We start from the raw sequence: 14,575 nt of genomic DNA, 5'->3' as shown, positions 1-14,575 counted from the left end.
TAAAAAATTAAAAAATGTGTGAAAATCGTGAAAGTTGAAATCAAAGTAATTCAGGCTTGTATATAAAACCTAGTCCTTCTATACAACATCGGGCTTGTTTAGGCAATGTATATTATTATATATACGCATTTCATAGGCATTGTGTAGAATACCTAGGTACTGTACAGAAGCCGGCCGGCCGTAGATTTGGCAAAGTATTAAATAATAAAAAAAAATGTAGTCGTTGCTGTTTGCGTTATATACGTAAATATTCTTCTTACCAATTTCTGCACCAACATTTAACAAATTGTATACATTGCCTAATGCACGTTCGGCATCGTATAGAATACCTAGGCCAAGTGTATAATAGAGTTTATTTCATACATTGCCTGACTGTTAGGTATTGTATAGAATACCGGATTAAATACATTGCCGATAACATACAAACATAAATGATTCGCTTTAGTCATCTTCACGATAATTAATTTGTTAACAGAAAGGTTTACGCATTTTTCTTAGAGCAGATTGATAGTAAACGTGGGATGCTAGACTGTACAATTAATATATTTGCTACCAGTTACTTAATGGCCGATTCAAATATTACAGATCGTTATTCTGTTCAACTCTGTGAATTGGGGTGGGTGGGGAACGACCCTCATCGGAATACCGCGCTTGGCGCCAGTGGGGACCGGTCCAGACAGTTGCGTCACGTGAAAAGCTTTCCGCGATTCGCGTTCGCTTCCACAGCTACTTGTGTTTGGGAATGACTTTTGACATTTATGTCTTAGATTAAGAGATGTTTTATTAATAATTCCATTAATACTAAATGTCGATTTACCAGAGTAACGATGCCGTCTATTTCTGTGAATATTAATATATATGCACACGTTCGAATTGTATTTCTTCCACGTAACTGACTGTGACTAAACCTTTGTAGTAAACAAAATTTTTGTAGTAAGACTGTAGCAGTCTTACTACAAACAGTTATTTACCAGATGCTTACAAAATGTCGTACCATAAATTCGCGCCTAACCACATTGTTTTGGGGGATTGACAGCGGTTGGACATTGTTTAAATTTAAAACACTGACAAATGTTAGTTTAACACGTGTTTTAGCCATTGTTACGGATCACCAATACTCAAGGATCATCGCAAGCTATCGTTTACTGTGTTTTATTTCTCTTTTCGTTTATTTGTGGTGATTATTATGGATATCTTGGATTTTATTGATTCTATTGATATGGACGATATGGATTATATGGGTATGTTTCGAGACAGAATACATCGCGAGCGAATTAATCCATTTGAGTATTACTATGAAGAGAAATTTCGAAAAAGGTATAGATCCAGTAAAATCTTCTGATCATAACATAGTGATTGACATAAAGAATGTTTCGATTTTGTAGAATATAGACGTCGACGAATGCAGAGAAGACAGGTGCCTTCTACATTAATAAGAAATATTGTAAGAAGAAATTCAAATTCCTTTTTCTCCAACTTTTTTCTTAATTTTTGGATCATCAATACTTTAATTAGTAACTTGTGCCTTACATCCTGGTGATTTCTTTCTTTTCTTTAATTTCGGTGCTCTCTCTTTAACGACATTGTTTGTTTGTAAAATAGTAGTTTTGGATTAATCTGAAATAAATAGGTAGAGTTGTAGTAAATTATGTGCAAACAAAAAAGAAGATATTTACGAATTACTCTCTCAACTTTGCGTTTTTTACTTTCTCCTTTATGTGAAATTTTTTGTTTTTGTGCTATATAGTCAATATAAGACGTTTGTGTAGTAGTTTACGTCCTATTCCGGAATATTTAGGAATTATTATTTTAAATGCTGAGATAACAATCTGTAGCTAAAAAATAGTACAACTGCATTACCTCCGCATCATTTATTCAACAAATGCTGATATATCTATCTGTTCAACTGAGTTCTAATTGAGACCTGACAGCTAATTACAACTTACTATTATGGGTAGCAATATTTGACTATATATGATGTCGTCTTAGAGTGCATTGATATGCAATTTCTATGTATTTTATCAGGTCAATTTCCAAAAGGGAACTAACTTTCATAATTTCGTGATACTTAGTTCCCTTGTCTGGGCAAATACTACTTTTTTACAACTTTTTCGTCTTGAATCCAAATTATACCACCCTCGCGATTTTTATCCATTTTTGATACTATTTACCGATTTAAAGACAAAACGCACGAGAAAAGGCGAAAGTTTTTCTAAAAGAAACCAACGGTCACTAACACTACACGCACTATCAGTCCTCTTTGAAGGTCAGGTAAAAACTACGTTCCGTTACGCTTTACCCAATAAGAATTAAATGGTAAAATAAAAAAAAAACATTTTAACCAATTTTTGCATTGTATTGTACAACTTGCAGATTACTTTATTACAACAATACAACAACATATTGCTATGCTAGTTATTTTAAAATTGTTAATTAACCATTGTTGGATCTGCGGAAAATAGAAAAGATGGGGACAAACGGCGAATGACTGAATGAATGAATTCTAGTGCTGCCATAGATGAATACTATTTCTGTGCTTATACTTTGTCTACAAAGACTGGCGTTAAACATGGTTTTGTGGTACGACACGTTAAACACTGTTTTAAACAATGTTTAAACAGTTAGTCACTGACTAAGTAAACGCATGTAGAAACGGTGATTATTAAATCTTTTGTAGTAACTGCTAGTGACGTTATGCTACAATTTTATCCAGCATCCTATTGAGCATAGGTATAGCTCTGTGCAATGCACTGATTATATCGGCCTTGGTGTCATGATCATGAGGAAGCGACAACAGTAAGATTGACACTACAATGTTATAGGCCACTGGAAGCTCCTGAACTGAACAATGTAAACTTGCCGCAGTAGGCACGTCGTTTATTTTTAAAATGCTAATGAACATTAAGTACAGCCAATATTTTTTGATCGATGTGACACTTTACAAAATATAAATAGAAAATTGTCTCATGCATGTGACCGATGTTGACAATTTAGACAAGCTGTTTTGAAAATAATTTATGAAACCATTAATCAGGTTTTATCTTGTGACTGTGTAAACAAACAGTAAACAGTACTTTAATGTTTTCGTGGTAAAACGTTATGAGAAAAAACATAAATTCCTATAGATACTTCAACAGCTATTCTACTAGTAAACTATTTTAGGAAATGACTACTAACTGGTGTAGTTTCCGATTTCCTTATATGGTACACAGAGCAGTCCTGCACGGAATCAGTTTGAAAAATCAGTTCTAGTAAGTGACAGTTTCCGGTACAGCAAGGCCACGTTATTCAGATGCCGTGTCGCGCTATTGTACCTTCTGTCTGTTTTGTTCCATATTCGACCCATAAATACCGTGACTTACATGTTCCGTGATGATTTGATCAAATTGTCTTAAAGGAGACGGAAGCAAAGAGAATCTCGCAACAATCTACACACCTTTTGAAGCGTTTTTAGACTTAGAGGCGATCCTTATTGTTCACTTATGTAAGTATAGGAAAACATAGTTTTGCTACCTACATACCTACGTAAAACTAAATCTTAAATTTCAGATGGAAGAGTTGAGTAGCGTCAATATTTGGCAAGCATTATAATCTCATTTTATATGGCATGTCCAAACTTCATGACGCAAAACATACAAAAAGGAAATTTCCGCCAAACAAGCAAACAAAATTTTTTTCATAGTAATTACACCTGTAATTACAAAGGCTGTCTGTAAAACGACTTGATGAAGTAAAGTAGAGTTTATGGTATGTTCTTGGCAGCTGCTAGTAAAAATGGTCCCGCAAAAAATTAACATCTATTTGTCCGGTATATAGAGAAATTTATAGTATATAATATAGGAAGTCTGGGGGTGTGGCTGGGGCGCAACGTAATGATGTCGGTGTTCTGTGGCTTCACTTGCCTGGAAATCAAAGAAACTGCACGTTTACATGTAATCATTTTTAGACTAATATTGCGCCGTAAGATCTATGGTGCAATTAGTTGCCGACGATAATTTCTTCTTAGCAACCATGTTGTTAAATACCCGAAAACATGTTCTACGTATAGAAATGCACTATCTCAAAGAAGACCTATTGTGGTCATGATCCATGATCACTGTGTTTTAGAAAACACCGGGTACGCTAATATTAAGTTTATTGAATATCACTTATTAAGTATTCAGTAGCAATTCGTAAGGTCTGCTAGTTCGTTCCGTTCCTCACTAGAGAGAGCTTCAGCCACAGTAGCGAGTTCACTGGTTGGAATTCAGCCGGGTCGAAGGAATTTGTCTTTGTGTTCGATCTTTATATTAATAATTTAACTAGGTACACTATTTAAATCTATGTCACTCGAATCTAAGGGTATAACAATAAGTTTATCAAAATTTTTACACTCCGTTCCAATACCATACTAAAATTGGTAGACTACTGATGTTAACTATATAGCTTTACAATTTGTTTTCAATTCATAAAGTTGGGATTTCTCTATAACGAACGTCATACTAATGACCTTTAGTAAATCATGATTCATTATAATAAAGGAAGTCTAACTGGAACTAAATATTTACAACAATACAATTATACAACAGACAGATTTTAGGAGTGTTTTAAATTAATTGAAAATTGAACGAGAGCGGTAAAGTTTCGCTTGGTTGGGCAGCCACTTCAAGGATGCCTCTAGGTTTTCTAAGGCCTCTTTTTATGATTTACCTCGCCTCTTGGGCACTTGCTGCACTGTGGTAAGAACTAAAATGGTTATAAAACATTGATATCTGCTATAACAGATACCGAGATTGTACATTCAGAGTCGTATTCCAGAACTCTACTCAATACTCTCTACTCAATGCTCTTGCAATAGTATTGCAGTGAGCAGTGAAAATCATACTCAAGTCCTTGCCATTAGGGTAGTATTTCCAATTCTTGAAATCATACTCAAGTCTGCTCAAGTCCTGGCTTGAGCATTGAGTACAGTTCTGGAATACGACCCTCAGTTTCATTGTGCTGTGTGGGTTTCTTCACTACATTGGCAAGGTAAAGCCTCTTTCTTACGATTTAGAATATATTTTTTGAACCTTCTTGGTCTTTTGGTTTCGACTACACCTCAAACTTTTGAAACAATTATTGTAATAAATCCAAAAATATTCATATAGTTATCAAGTTTCCATGAAATTTGTAACGAGTCTGAATCAATGATACGTTGTGAATTTTTTTTAAACATCGATTTTTTTAATCTGTCAAAATTTTGTCAGGTGTTAGATTTGCATCCTTCAGGGGTTTTAGAGCCTACACACACGGTATAAGTATTTTATATGCGCTAGTGCCGCGCCCCGTAGAGGTCAAAAAGCAGATTGTTGCGTTTGGATCGATTCAAAGGCGCGTAAAACGTGACACAAACGCGCGCAAGAAGCGCGTCTTCTTTTTATTTTTTTATAATTTCAACTGACGGGACGAACAAGTCGTGCGCCTGATGGTAAACTACACGCCTGTCCATAACAGTTGCAGTGACATTCAGAGCTTAAAATCGCAAACATCTGAGAGGCACTAAGATGGACATAAGTTTACCCTTACTCTTCAAAACCGGAACAGAGTAATGCTGACTTTACTGCTTGGCGGCAGAAATAGGTAAGGTGGCAGTACTTCCCTGGGCGAACCTTTTCACAAGGAGCTCTGCTGCTACTAAAAGGCGGCGCGTGCACGCGAAGGTGTCGCGCGTTTACGTCGCCAATGAATTTGTGAACGTGTACAAAGGTTCATCGCTGCCACTGCATCGCGTTCGAATCGCTTTTACGCGCGTCATCTGCGCGTCGTCGGCGCGTATAAAATACGCCAGAAGTACCAGGTTCGATGCCCGGGCCGGCCTAAATTTAAAATTATTTCTCTCGTGAGTTTGAGTGTAACTTGTGGTTGCCTATGTGTGTGTCCATGGCACCCGCGACACTGAGTTTCCCTAGTGCGGGGCTATGTTGAGTGTCTGCGTTATTATTATTATTATTTTTGTTCTTTATTAGTGTTTTAATGTCTATAAAACACTATAATTGTCGTATTCAACATGCTTTTCACCGGTTTTATTCAATATAATGTTTACTTCTTCGTCCGCTGAAATTATAAATTCTGTTGCTATCTTGACGAACCACGTTCTACAGAGCCTTGATTTATAAGTCATGACTAAGCAGCGTTGTAAGTGTATGAATTCGGTAAACAATAGCATTCAGTTAAAGACGTGACGCGTCATCCACGTGTTTCAAAGTTAAAGTGCCACTTAAAGAATTTCTGCACTTACATGCGAAATTTAATTAGAAGTACTTAACACTTTCAAATGCCTATTCAATCAAATACAAAAAGCTGAGTATTTGTCAATTGAAGTTCAATTTACGTAAAGTGTTGTGAATATTTATGAAATCTTGAAAAGCAGTATTAAAAATGCTAAAATAGTTTCTGAAATTTTGCCAAAGTGCTAAGAATCTTACAGAGGTATTGGCCCAAATTGTGGGCGTGTTTTTTAAATAAATAGAACTGAAAAGTCCGTATTTACTAAATATGTATTCATCTATATTACTACTACTACTGTAGCTAGCAGTATCAAGTCGCGCTGGCTTGTACCATATTTGCATTATTTAAACCAAATTATAATTATGAACATTAAAACAACATAATCAAGAAATCATATTTATATGGCATTTCCTTGTCAAGTTGCTAAATTGAAAAATTCATCTTTTATAAAAGTTTTAGTCTCAGTTCTACTTTTTCCCGCCTAGGGTTGAAAAATAAAATGAGCACTTTTGTCCTGATAGCCTCAAATATAAAGTCATTGTTAAATATGTTTATTTTTTTTTCGTAATAAATAAATTAGCAATACAAGTTTATAATTATGTTTAAATTATTTACCACCTATTTATGACTCTAGGTAAATAGTAAGAATTTTTTTTTATTTCATTTTGTACTGTTTCATAACTGTACTTTTGTTTGCCTAATTTGGGTGCATGTCTTTCATATCTACTTATATGTTATACTTATTGGTAGATAATAAACGATCTTGTTGTGTACGTATATAGATAGATAATATAGTAGGTACTCGTGTTAAACCTTACAAGATTCTCTTTAAATATGTATCTTCGTGACTTTATTTAATGCTTTGGTAAATGTATTACTAACAGATAATTATAGCACAATTTAGTTCTTTGACGTCATAATACGCGGAGGATCACACCTCCTCCATATTATGGAGGCGTGTTCCGTCGTAAAGTTTGGTACAATGTCGATAGTATTATACAAATATCTCATACCTCGTTTACGAAAAAGTACGTTAATCTAGTTCGATGTTTGTATTGAAGTTTATTTATAGCCGAAGAATGTATTTAAAATAACCTTTACAGTATCTACGAACAAAACCCAATAATATGTGAAAGTCGTATCAAAATATTTATTTTATTTATTTATTTATTTATTTATTTTAAACGCTAAGAATATTACAAAAATATATATACATCACACCCTTAAACCTACATTGGTTTGTCCGGGTGCTGCACGTAATATAATATAGATTGTTGGCTCTTAGAGTCGTGGAGCTACACTAGTTCCTTGTTCAATTATTTTGTTGCCCTTGAAATTGATTTAGACATAGTTCCATATCTGCGCAGAAGCTGTCAATATTATTACATTTGTCGTCACAGATCACAAGTAGGTACACACACGTATTACCTATTAGAGACTCGTGATGAACCACATAATGCAGTGGCGATGGTTTGTTCGCATACAATAAATTGTCGTGCCTTTGATTATTGACATTGGTACGTTTGTAACAAATATTTACATGGTCACGCGTCCACTGACGACGATGCAACGACAAATTTCTAATTTATTATTATTGCTTATTGGATTATTGGTTTACATAAACGGATAGGATTTAGGCAATGGTTCACTAGTACCTATTTTAAACATAGTAGCTAAACCAATTTCTTTACCATTTGCCACCAATGTTACTTATGAAGTAACAACTCAATTGTACACAAAACTCTTTATACTACTTTAATTTGCTTGAGGTTAAATGTAAAATGTATTTAAAATCTAATTAGTTATAGTGATGATATGATTCCATCTAAATATGCCAATAGAGCAGTGTATCTGGCCTTGTCCTCCGCATCATTCTCCCTCTGTATTTATACATAGATAGAGGTGAATGAACATATTCACGTTATTTAATAAATATTAGATTGAATTTTGGTTATACTTGTAGGCATTTCTTTATAAATTGGCCGTGACACACTGGCATGAATGAAGTATATGTATAGCTGTGATTCAGCATCCTCATTTTTGAGACTACTTTTCATAAAACATGGGAGTCAGCGACTGGTTCTGTCAGAATTTATTGTCGAAAACCACTTTAAAACGGCTGTAAAGACAAACAGCCATGCTTTGTACAATAAGGCACGGCAGACGACACGACGCGACACATCTGTCGTCGCAAGACGCGTATTTCTGTATAAAATCGGCCCCTCTGTGAATATGAAGTTTATGATTTTTGTGGTTGTGGCCCGAAACCCATTGCAGGCTACAGATAAATACATATTAATGTTACGGTCTTATACACGAGACGTTTCATACGAACTTATAATTTCATACAAATGAAGTTACACGATTGTACATAGTTCCTACGTACATAAGCCATGTATTACAATCTTTTTCACTTGTGAATTGGTTGGAAATCAGCGCTGACCAATTTAGGCCCCTTAATGCACATACCTACATCCGCAAAGGCGATTGCTGCGGGATTTGCGGGCCGTCTCACTGTTACACGGGAAATGCCGCCGTTGCTATTTTTAACCTCTCGAAATAGCAGGCGTCATTACGTGCGCAAACACGGTTATGCATAGCTTCTGTTCACAACCACATTAAGACGTAATAAATGACGATACCTTTGTCAAATCTGCCAATAATTACCATAAATACATTTTACAAAATATTCTTTATTTATTTACTTACTACTCGTTTTATCTTTTTTTTAGCATCAGAAGCGTTTCTTATTAGTTGCAATTAAAGATGTGTTCTTTAACATTTAAATCTTTAAATTCTTCTTCTTGGGGTTTCTCTCCGATTGGCGGCTCGTCAACATGATGGCAATTCTAGCTTGGGTGGTACTGCAGCCGAAACATTCCTTTAAATGCTTAACCCGTTCATGTACGGTACAAAATACCGCATACAAAAATGTCACTACTTTATATTGATTCAATATTATAATTACGCTTTATCACTGACGTCCATTCGTCCATCTGACTTCTGATCCCGTTAGTATTCTTGTGTAAAAGAAAGTGTGTGAAAAGTCATATTGAACGAATACTGAAAACGTTGGCGTTTTAGAAAAAAAAATTGGTTAAAACTTACTTTTGCTGTTCAATGGTACTGACATGTACTTACCTACTTGTATCACCTCATACAAACACATTGGTCTCCACCATACTGCCTTAATGTAACGTCCACAAATGCGTGCATGTGAATAATTGAATTTTGTCATTACGTCCCGTTGTTGATGCTTTTCTATGGAGAAGCAGTAGGCGGCAACTACACAGAAAACACTTAGAAATCATACTGCAAAGCCCGTAGTAGGTTTCTTGAGATCCATATAGCGAAACGGGGTACCCCGCACTATCATATTTACTTTTGCGGTAATCGCCGTCACTGCCCATGAACGGGTTAAGCAGTAGTACCGGCTTTTGCCGCCACTTCGCTGTAGTAAATTGTACTTGTCTTTCCTCATTACTTGTCGTTCAACATCTTATATAGGATATTTGAATTAGATTGCAATAATATAGGTACATATATGCTGCAGCAATTTAAGACATCACAGCGTTTTCGCTGTCTCTTGTATTGCATCTTTGCATTGAAGAAAAAATCATGTTTAAAATGTGCTTTTATGTTTCAGAAACCGCAACTTCGGCCTATGATAGCCGAATATGATCCCAAGAGTAAAGATGTTAGACATGATTTAATCATGGTCAAGTAAGTTGCTTTTGTTCCTTTTGTTTAATACCAACATTGCTCAATAAAGAGAAGATTATTTTTGTCTTCGCTTTAACTTGCCTGTGTTGTGAATAATACAATTTCATATTTGTGCAACATTCAATCAGTTTAATTTACTGCTTGGTAATCTTTTCAAATTCGAACTAAGTATATAAGCATGCTTCACTGCTTATTATCATTTTCGTTTAAAGTGATTGTCCAATGACAAACTAATTTTATTGAATTTTTGTTCAACAGGAAAAGAGCGTTTTTAGTCAATTTCGTATTCATTCTAGATCTGTAAAATCTAGCAAAAATAATATTCTGCGCTATCTAGAGCGCTATGTGTTTACACATATCCTAACTTAGATGTTATTCTCGCATCTTATTGACATGTTTTGTCGTTATGATGGTATTTTATATGTATGTTGACTGTTAAGTACTTGCTCCTTATATCGAGCTCTAAAATTGCTCGCCGCCGAACGGAGACGATCCGGGAAGACGTGTGCAGCTTCCACAAGATTAAAGTCGTTCGTCGACCTTGATCATCTCGCAATGGACTCATACACCGGTACATCATTCCATTTTATGGTTTCAGTTTTATTTGAGTTTTTGTATTGTTCTGGTAAAATATTAAATTTCTCAATTGCATTTGAGTGCGTGCCCCTCTCTGGAGCAGTGTAGGTGCGTCTGTGCGCCCACTGCGTGCCAGTGAGTCCGAAGGCTCTCCGTGCCATCTCTATTCAGGTTCGGGATTGGCCCTCACACTGAACGTCTGTCAAATTCGATTTAGCTTTATGTCTTACTCTATATTAAAGGCAATTAATAATATATATCTAATCCTATCTCTGGATATCATTGTTGATAATTAGTATTACATATTATATAGTGTTGATTTAGTTCCTAAAGCTGTATTGAATTTTACGGTTGGGCCAAAATATGTAAATTCCGAATCTTAACAGAGTGAAGCACGTTTCAAACTTACTGTTCTTTTGGAGACCATAATGAATGTATCACACTTCACACATCAACACTTACTACACAATTATACCGCGGCTCTTATACACACTGTCAATATTCCGCGCGTTGTTAACAATTGCAACATGATAATAATTATGACGTCGCGCGTTGCTAGTTTTTCTATAAATGCCATTATCGATTCCATGTTCACACCGTGATATACACCTTGATCATCTCACAATTTACCTAAGCTTCATACGTGGCGCTTTCTGTTTTACCGATATCGCTATTTTGATCGTAACGCTTTAGATTCCGATATTTTTGTTCTTAAAATCTACACTCTGATACCCTTACTCACTACTAACAAATACTCGAACCAAATTTTTATTAGTTTATTATGCTTTGACTGTGGCAAGAACTATAACAACGTATTCATACTATGACAGGTACAAAGTTGATCCAAGCGAAATCCCCGTGGAGCAGCAAGCGGGCTCTACTCTGCCCCTTATGGACATACCGGGGCGTGATATAGAAGCCGATGATGATTACAACCCATTTGAAAACAGAAAATTAGCTCATCCTACATCGTAAGTATATACAGTATATATTGTAGGTTTAGATACTTATGACAATTTCATTATATCGTACTTAAATGTATGTACAGTTTTGTTGGTAACGCATTCTTTCAATTTCCAGGGATTTGGACACTCTTATTCATTTGCTGAAGGGTTCACTTGGAAGCGGCATTCTTGCCATGCCGATGGCATTCCGTAACGCTGGTCTCTACGTTGGATTGCTGGCCACCTTCGCCATCGGCGGTATTTGCACCTACTGCGTGCATATCTTGGTGAAGACCGCTCATGAGCTGTGCAGGAGAATGCAGAAACCTTCCCTTGGATTTGCAGAAACTGCTGAAGCCGCGTTTTTATCAGGACCCCCGGCTGCTCACAAATTTTCAAGGCTTGCCAAGTTAGTAACCATTTCATAAACGAAGTTTCACATTCCCAACAGCTTGCATTGGAGGTACCGGTTTCGATTCTAAATTGGTTCTGATCTAAGTGAGTACCGGAGAGTGCATGGAATTTCGTAGGTCGATGTAGCGTAATTGGTATGGTTGTCTACGTCTTTCTAATTAATGGGTACAATTCATTTTCAATTCTCTATTTTTTTTCAGGGCTATGGTCAACTGGTTCCTCGTGATCGATCTACTGGGTTGTTGCTGCGTTTATATCGTGTTTATTGCTGAAAATGTGAAACAAGTTGTAGATAACTACGCGAAGGAAATTGACTGGTTGCCTTATAACATGAATATCCGATACTACATGCTCATGCTTCTGCCACTGCTTATTTTGATGAATCTGATCAAGAATCTTAAGTATTTAGCACCCTTTTCAATGCTCGCAAACCTTTTAGTTGGTAGCGGTATGGGCATTACTTTTTACTATCTTTTCCAAGATATGCCAAAATTGGAGGAACGTAAAGCCTTCGCTGAGATAAGTACAATGCCAATATTCTTCGGAACCGCTATCTTTGCATTGGAAGGCATTGGTGTAGTAATGCCTCTTGAGAACAATATGAAAACTCCAACCCACTTCATAGGATGTCCAGGAGTACTAAACACAGGCATGTTTTTCGTAGTATCCTTATATGCGTTTACGGGATTTTTCGGGTACCTTAAATACGGAGAAGACACGAACAGCAGCATAACTCTGAATTTACCACAAGATGAAATGTGAGTTTACTTTGATACGTAATATAGATACTTACAACGATGGACAAAGTATAAAACATCTTTGCATTGGGTTTTAAAGCCACGTTGAGACAACAGACACTGCTTCGAATTCAGTAGGATCAAAAGAATTTTTCTTTGTGTTTATTTTATCAATAATAATAATAATAATGAGTGTCAAATAGATATCCAAAATAATAATAAGAATAAAACTAGAGGAGTATTATCATAAAAAATGTATATGAATAATATTAAACAGTTTATATTACGAACAAAATCGTGATGCAATAGCAAGGGTGTTTTTCATTGCACTGACAGGGTACATTTTTCTGTTAAAGTTGATTAAAATGCGTCAATATTAATTCCAGCTTGGGGCAGAGCGTGAAACTAATGATTGCCATCGCCATGTTCTTCACGTACAGTCTACAGTTCTACGTGCCTATGGAAATCATCTGGAAGAACGTCCGTCACTTGTTTGGCGCTCGGAAGAATCTCGCTGAGTACAGTATTAGAATTGCAATCATCATAATAACACTTTGCATAGCAATTGCAATTCCTAATTTAGGGCCATTCATCTCCCTAGTCGGCGCCGTATGCCTCTCTTTCCTCGGTCTGATCTTCCCTGCTGCTATAGAGACTGTAACCTTTTGGGACAGACCTAACGGCCTCGGAAGATTTAACTGGGTTCTGTGGAAAAATATTTTCTTAGTATTCTTCGGTATAATTGGTTTCTTAACCGGTTCCTATGTCAGTATTTGTGAAATTTTAGAGGGTAAAAATTAATTTGCTAAGGCTCAAAATCGATTATATATTTGCTTAACTTAAGTGTAATTCATCATTCACTTGTTCTATATTTCTTTATTAGCTTTTGATACTTTATATGCATCGAGCTATAGGTACATGTAGTAGCGATTTATAATTCGTTTATGTAAGCTTGCGTTTTTTGGCAGGGGTTTAATTTTCAACATGACTTAACTTACAAGCGAATACTCTCAGCGAATACTTTGACGTGTCATAACGTCTACGTCTTTAGCATGCTCTGTTATGTTAGGAAGATGTAAAACTTGCAGCATGCACAATCAAAACTGTGACTGATATCGATAAACCAGCTTTAAAGCCTTGCGACGTATCACAGTATAACAACAAAAAAGGTCCAAAGAAATTTGTCCTTTGATTGTGAAGAGTCAACACCAATTTGGCTCAAATAAGACAAAGTCAATGAAACAATCCAAGTCATCATAAATTATTTATTATCTGTCATAAATCACAATGGACACATTAAAAAAAAGAAACGCGTTTAAATTACCGAGTGCGCATTAACAACCTTAACTCGACTCTATCTCACGACGTAGTTGTCGTCATCAGTTATTTGTATTTATTTTCCTTGTAACACTTTTTGAGTTTCTATTACGGCTGAAGTATGCTTTTGTACTTTCGATTTTTTTTAATTTTTGCACTTTTTGTCAAAATTTCTTGATTTTTTTTAATGGGCACATCTCATTGCTGGACTCCAACTTTTATGTATTTCGAGATTTTTTGTTAGCCAATAACATTTTGTTCCTTTATTGTTTTCCTTTCTTTAAGCATTTTGTACAGCTTTGAAGTTTAGATTTTTTTTATTTGATATAATTTTTTTACGTGGTTTAAATATAAATTTATATAAAATTTTAAAATCGCAAAAGATCGTCTCCTCGAATTATTTTATAACTAAACAATAGTAATAACGATTACGCTGTAGTAATCAGTGGAAATTCAGTACAACACTAACCATTTGACATCAGTCAAAAAGCGTAAGCTATGTTATACTGTAAGTACTTTAGACTCGAATATATTATTATTCATGTTTCTGCAGGCTAATATTATCATCGATTTGACATTTACTTTCCGCTTACTTTGAGGCAACTTTAAAATTAT

General features: G+C 35.5%; 1 protein-coding gene across 2 annotated transcripts in view; it reads left to right on the top strand.

The window, feature by feature from the left end:
• Positions 1 to 14,575, top strand: part of LOC113230129 (proton-coupled amino acid transporter-like protein pathetic) — a 33,544-nt gene extending 18,969 nt beyond the window's left edge. The window contains exons 1-6 of one of the 2 annotated variants that reach the window (XM_026464025.1): positions 9,918 to 9,972; positions 10,231 to 10,543; positions 11,379 to 11,519; positions 11,629 to 11,901; positions 12,107 to 12,664; positions 13,030 to 14,574. In XM_026464025.1, coding sequence (XP_026319810.1) covers positions 11,440 to 11,519; positions 11,629 to 11,901; positions 12,107 to 12,664; positions 13,030 to 13,444 — 1,326 coding nt within the window. In that variant the 5' untranslated portion in view covers positions 9,918 to 9,972; positions 10,231 to 10,543; positions 11,379 to 11,439 and the 3' untranslated portion in view covers positions 13,445 to 14,574. Of the gene's footprint in view, positions 1 to 9,895; positions 9,973 to 10,230; positions 10,544 to 11,378; positions 11,520 to 11,628; positions 11,902 to 12,106; positions 12,665 to 13,029 lie in introns of those variants that run through there. The other variant, XM_026463945.1, reaches the window with a different exon arrangement.

The sequence above is a fragment of the Hyposmocoma kahamanoa genome, unplaced genomic scaffold, assembly GCF_003589595.1.
Source record: "Hyposmocoma kahamanoa isolate Upper Pololo Valley unplaced genomic scaffold, ASM358959v1 100021, whole genome shotgun sequence".
In the NCBI taxonomy this organism is placed as follows: Eukaryota; Metazoa; Arthropoda; class Insecta; order Lepidoptera; family Cosmopterigidae; genus Hyposmocoma; species Hyposmocoma kahamanoa.
This window is presented reverse-complemented; position numbering and strand designations above follow the sequence as displayed.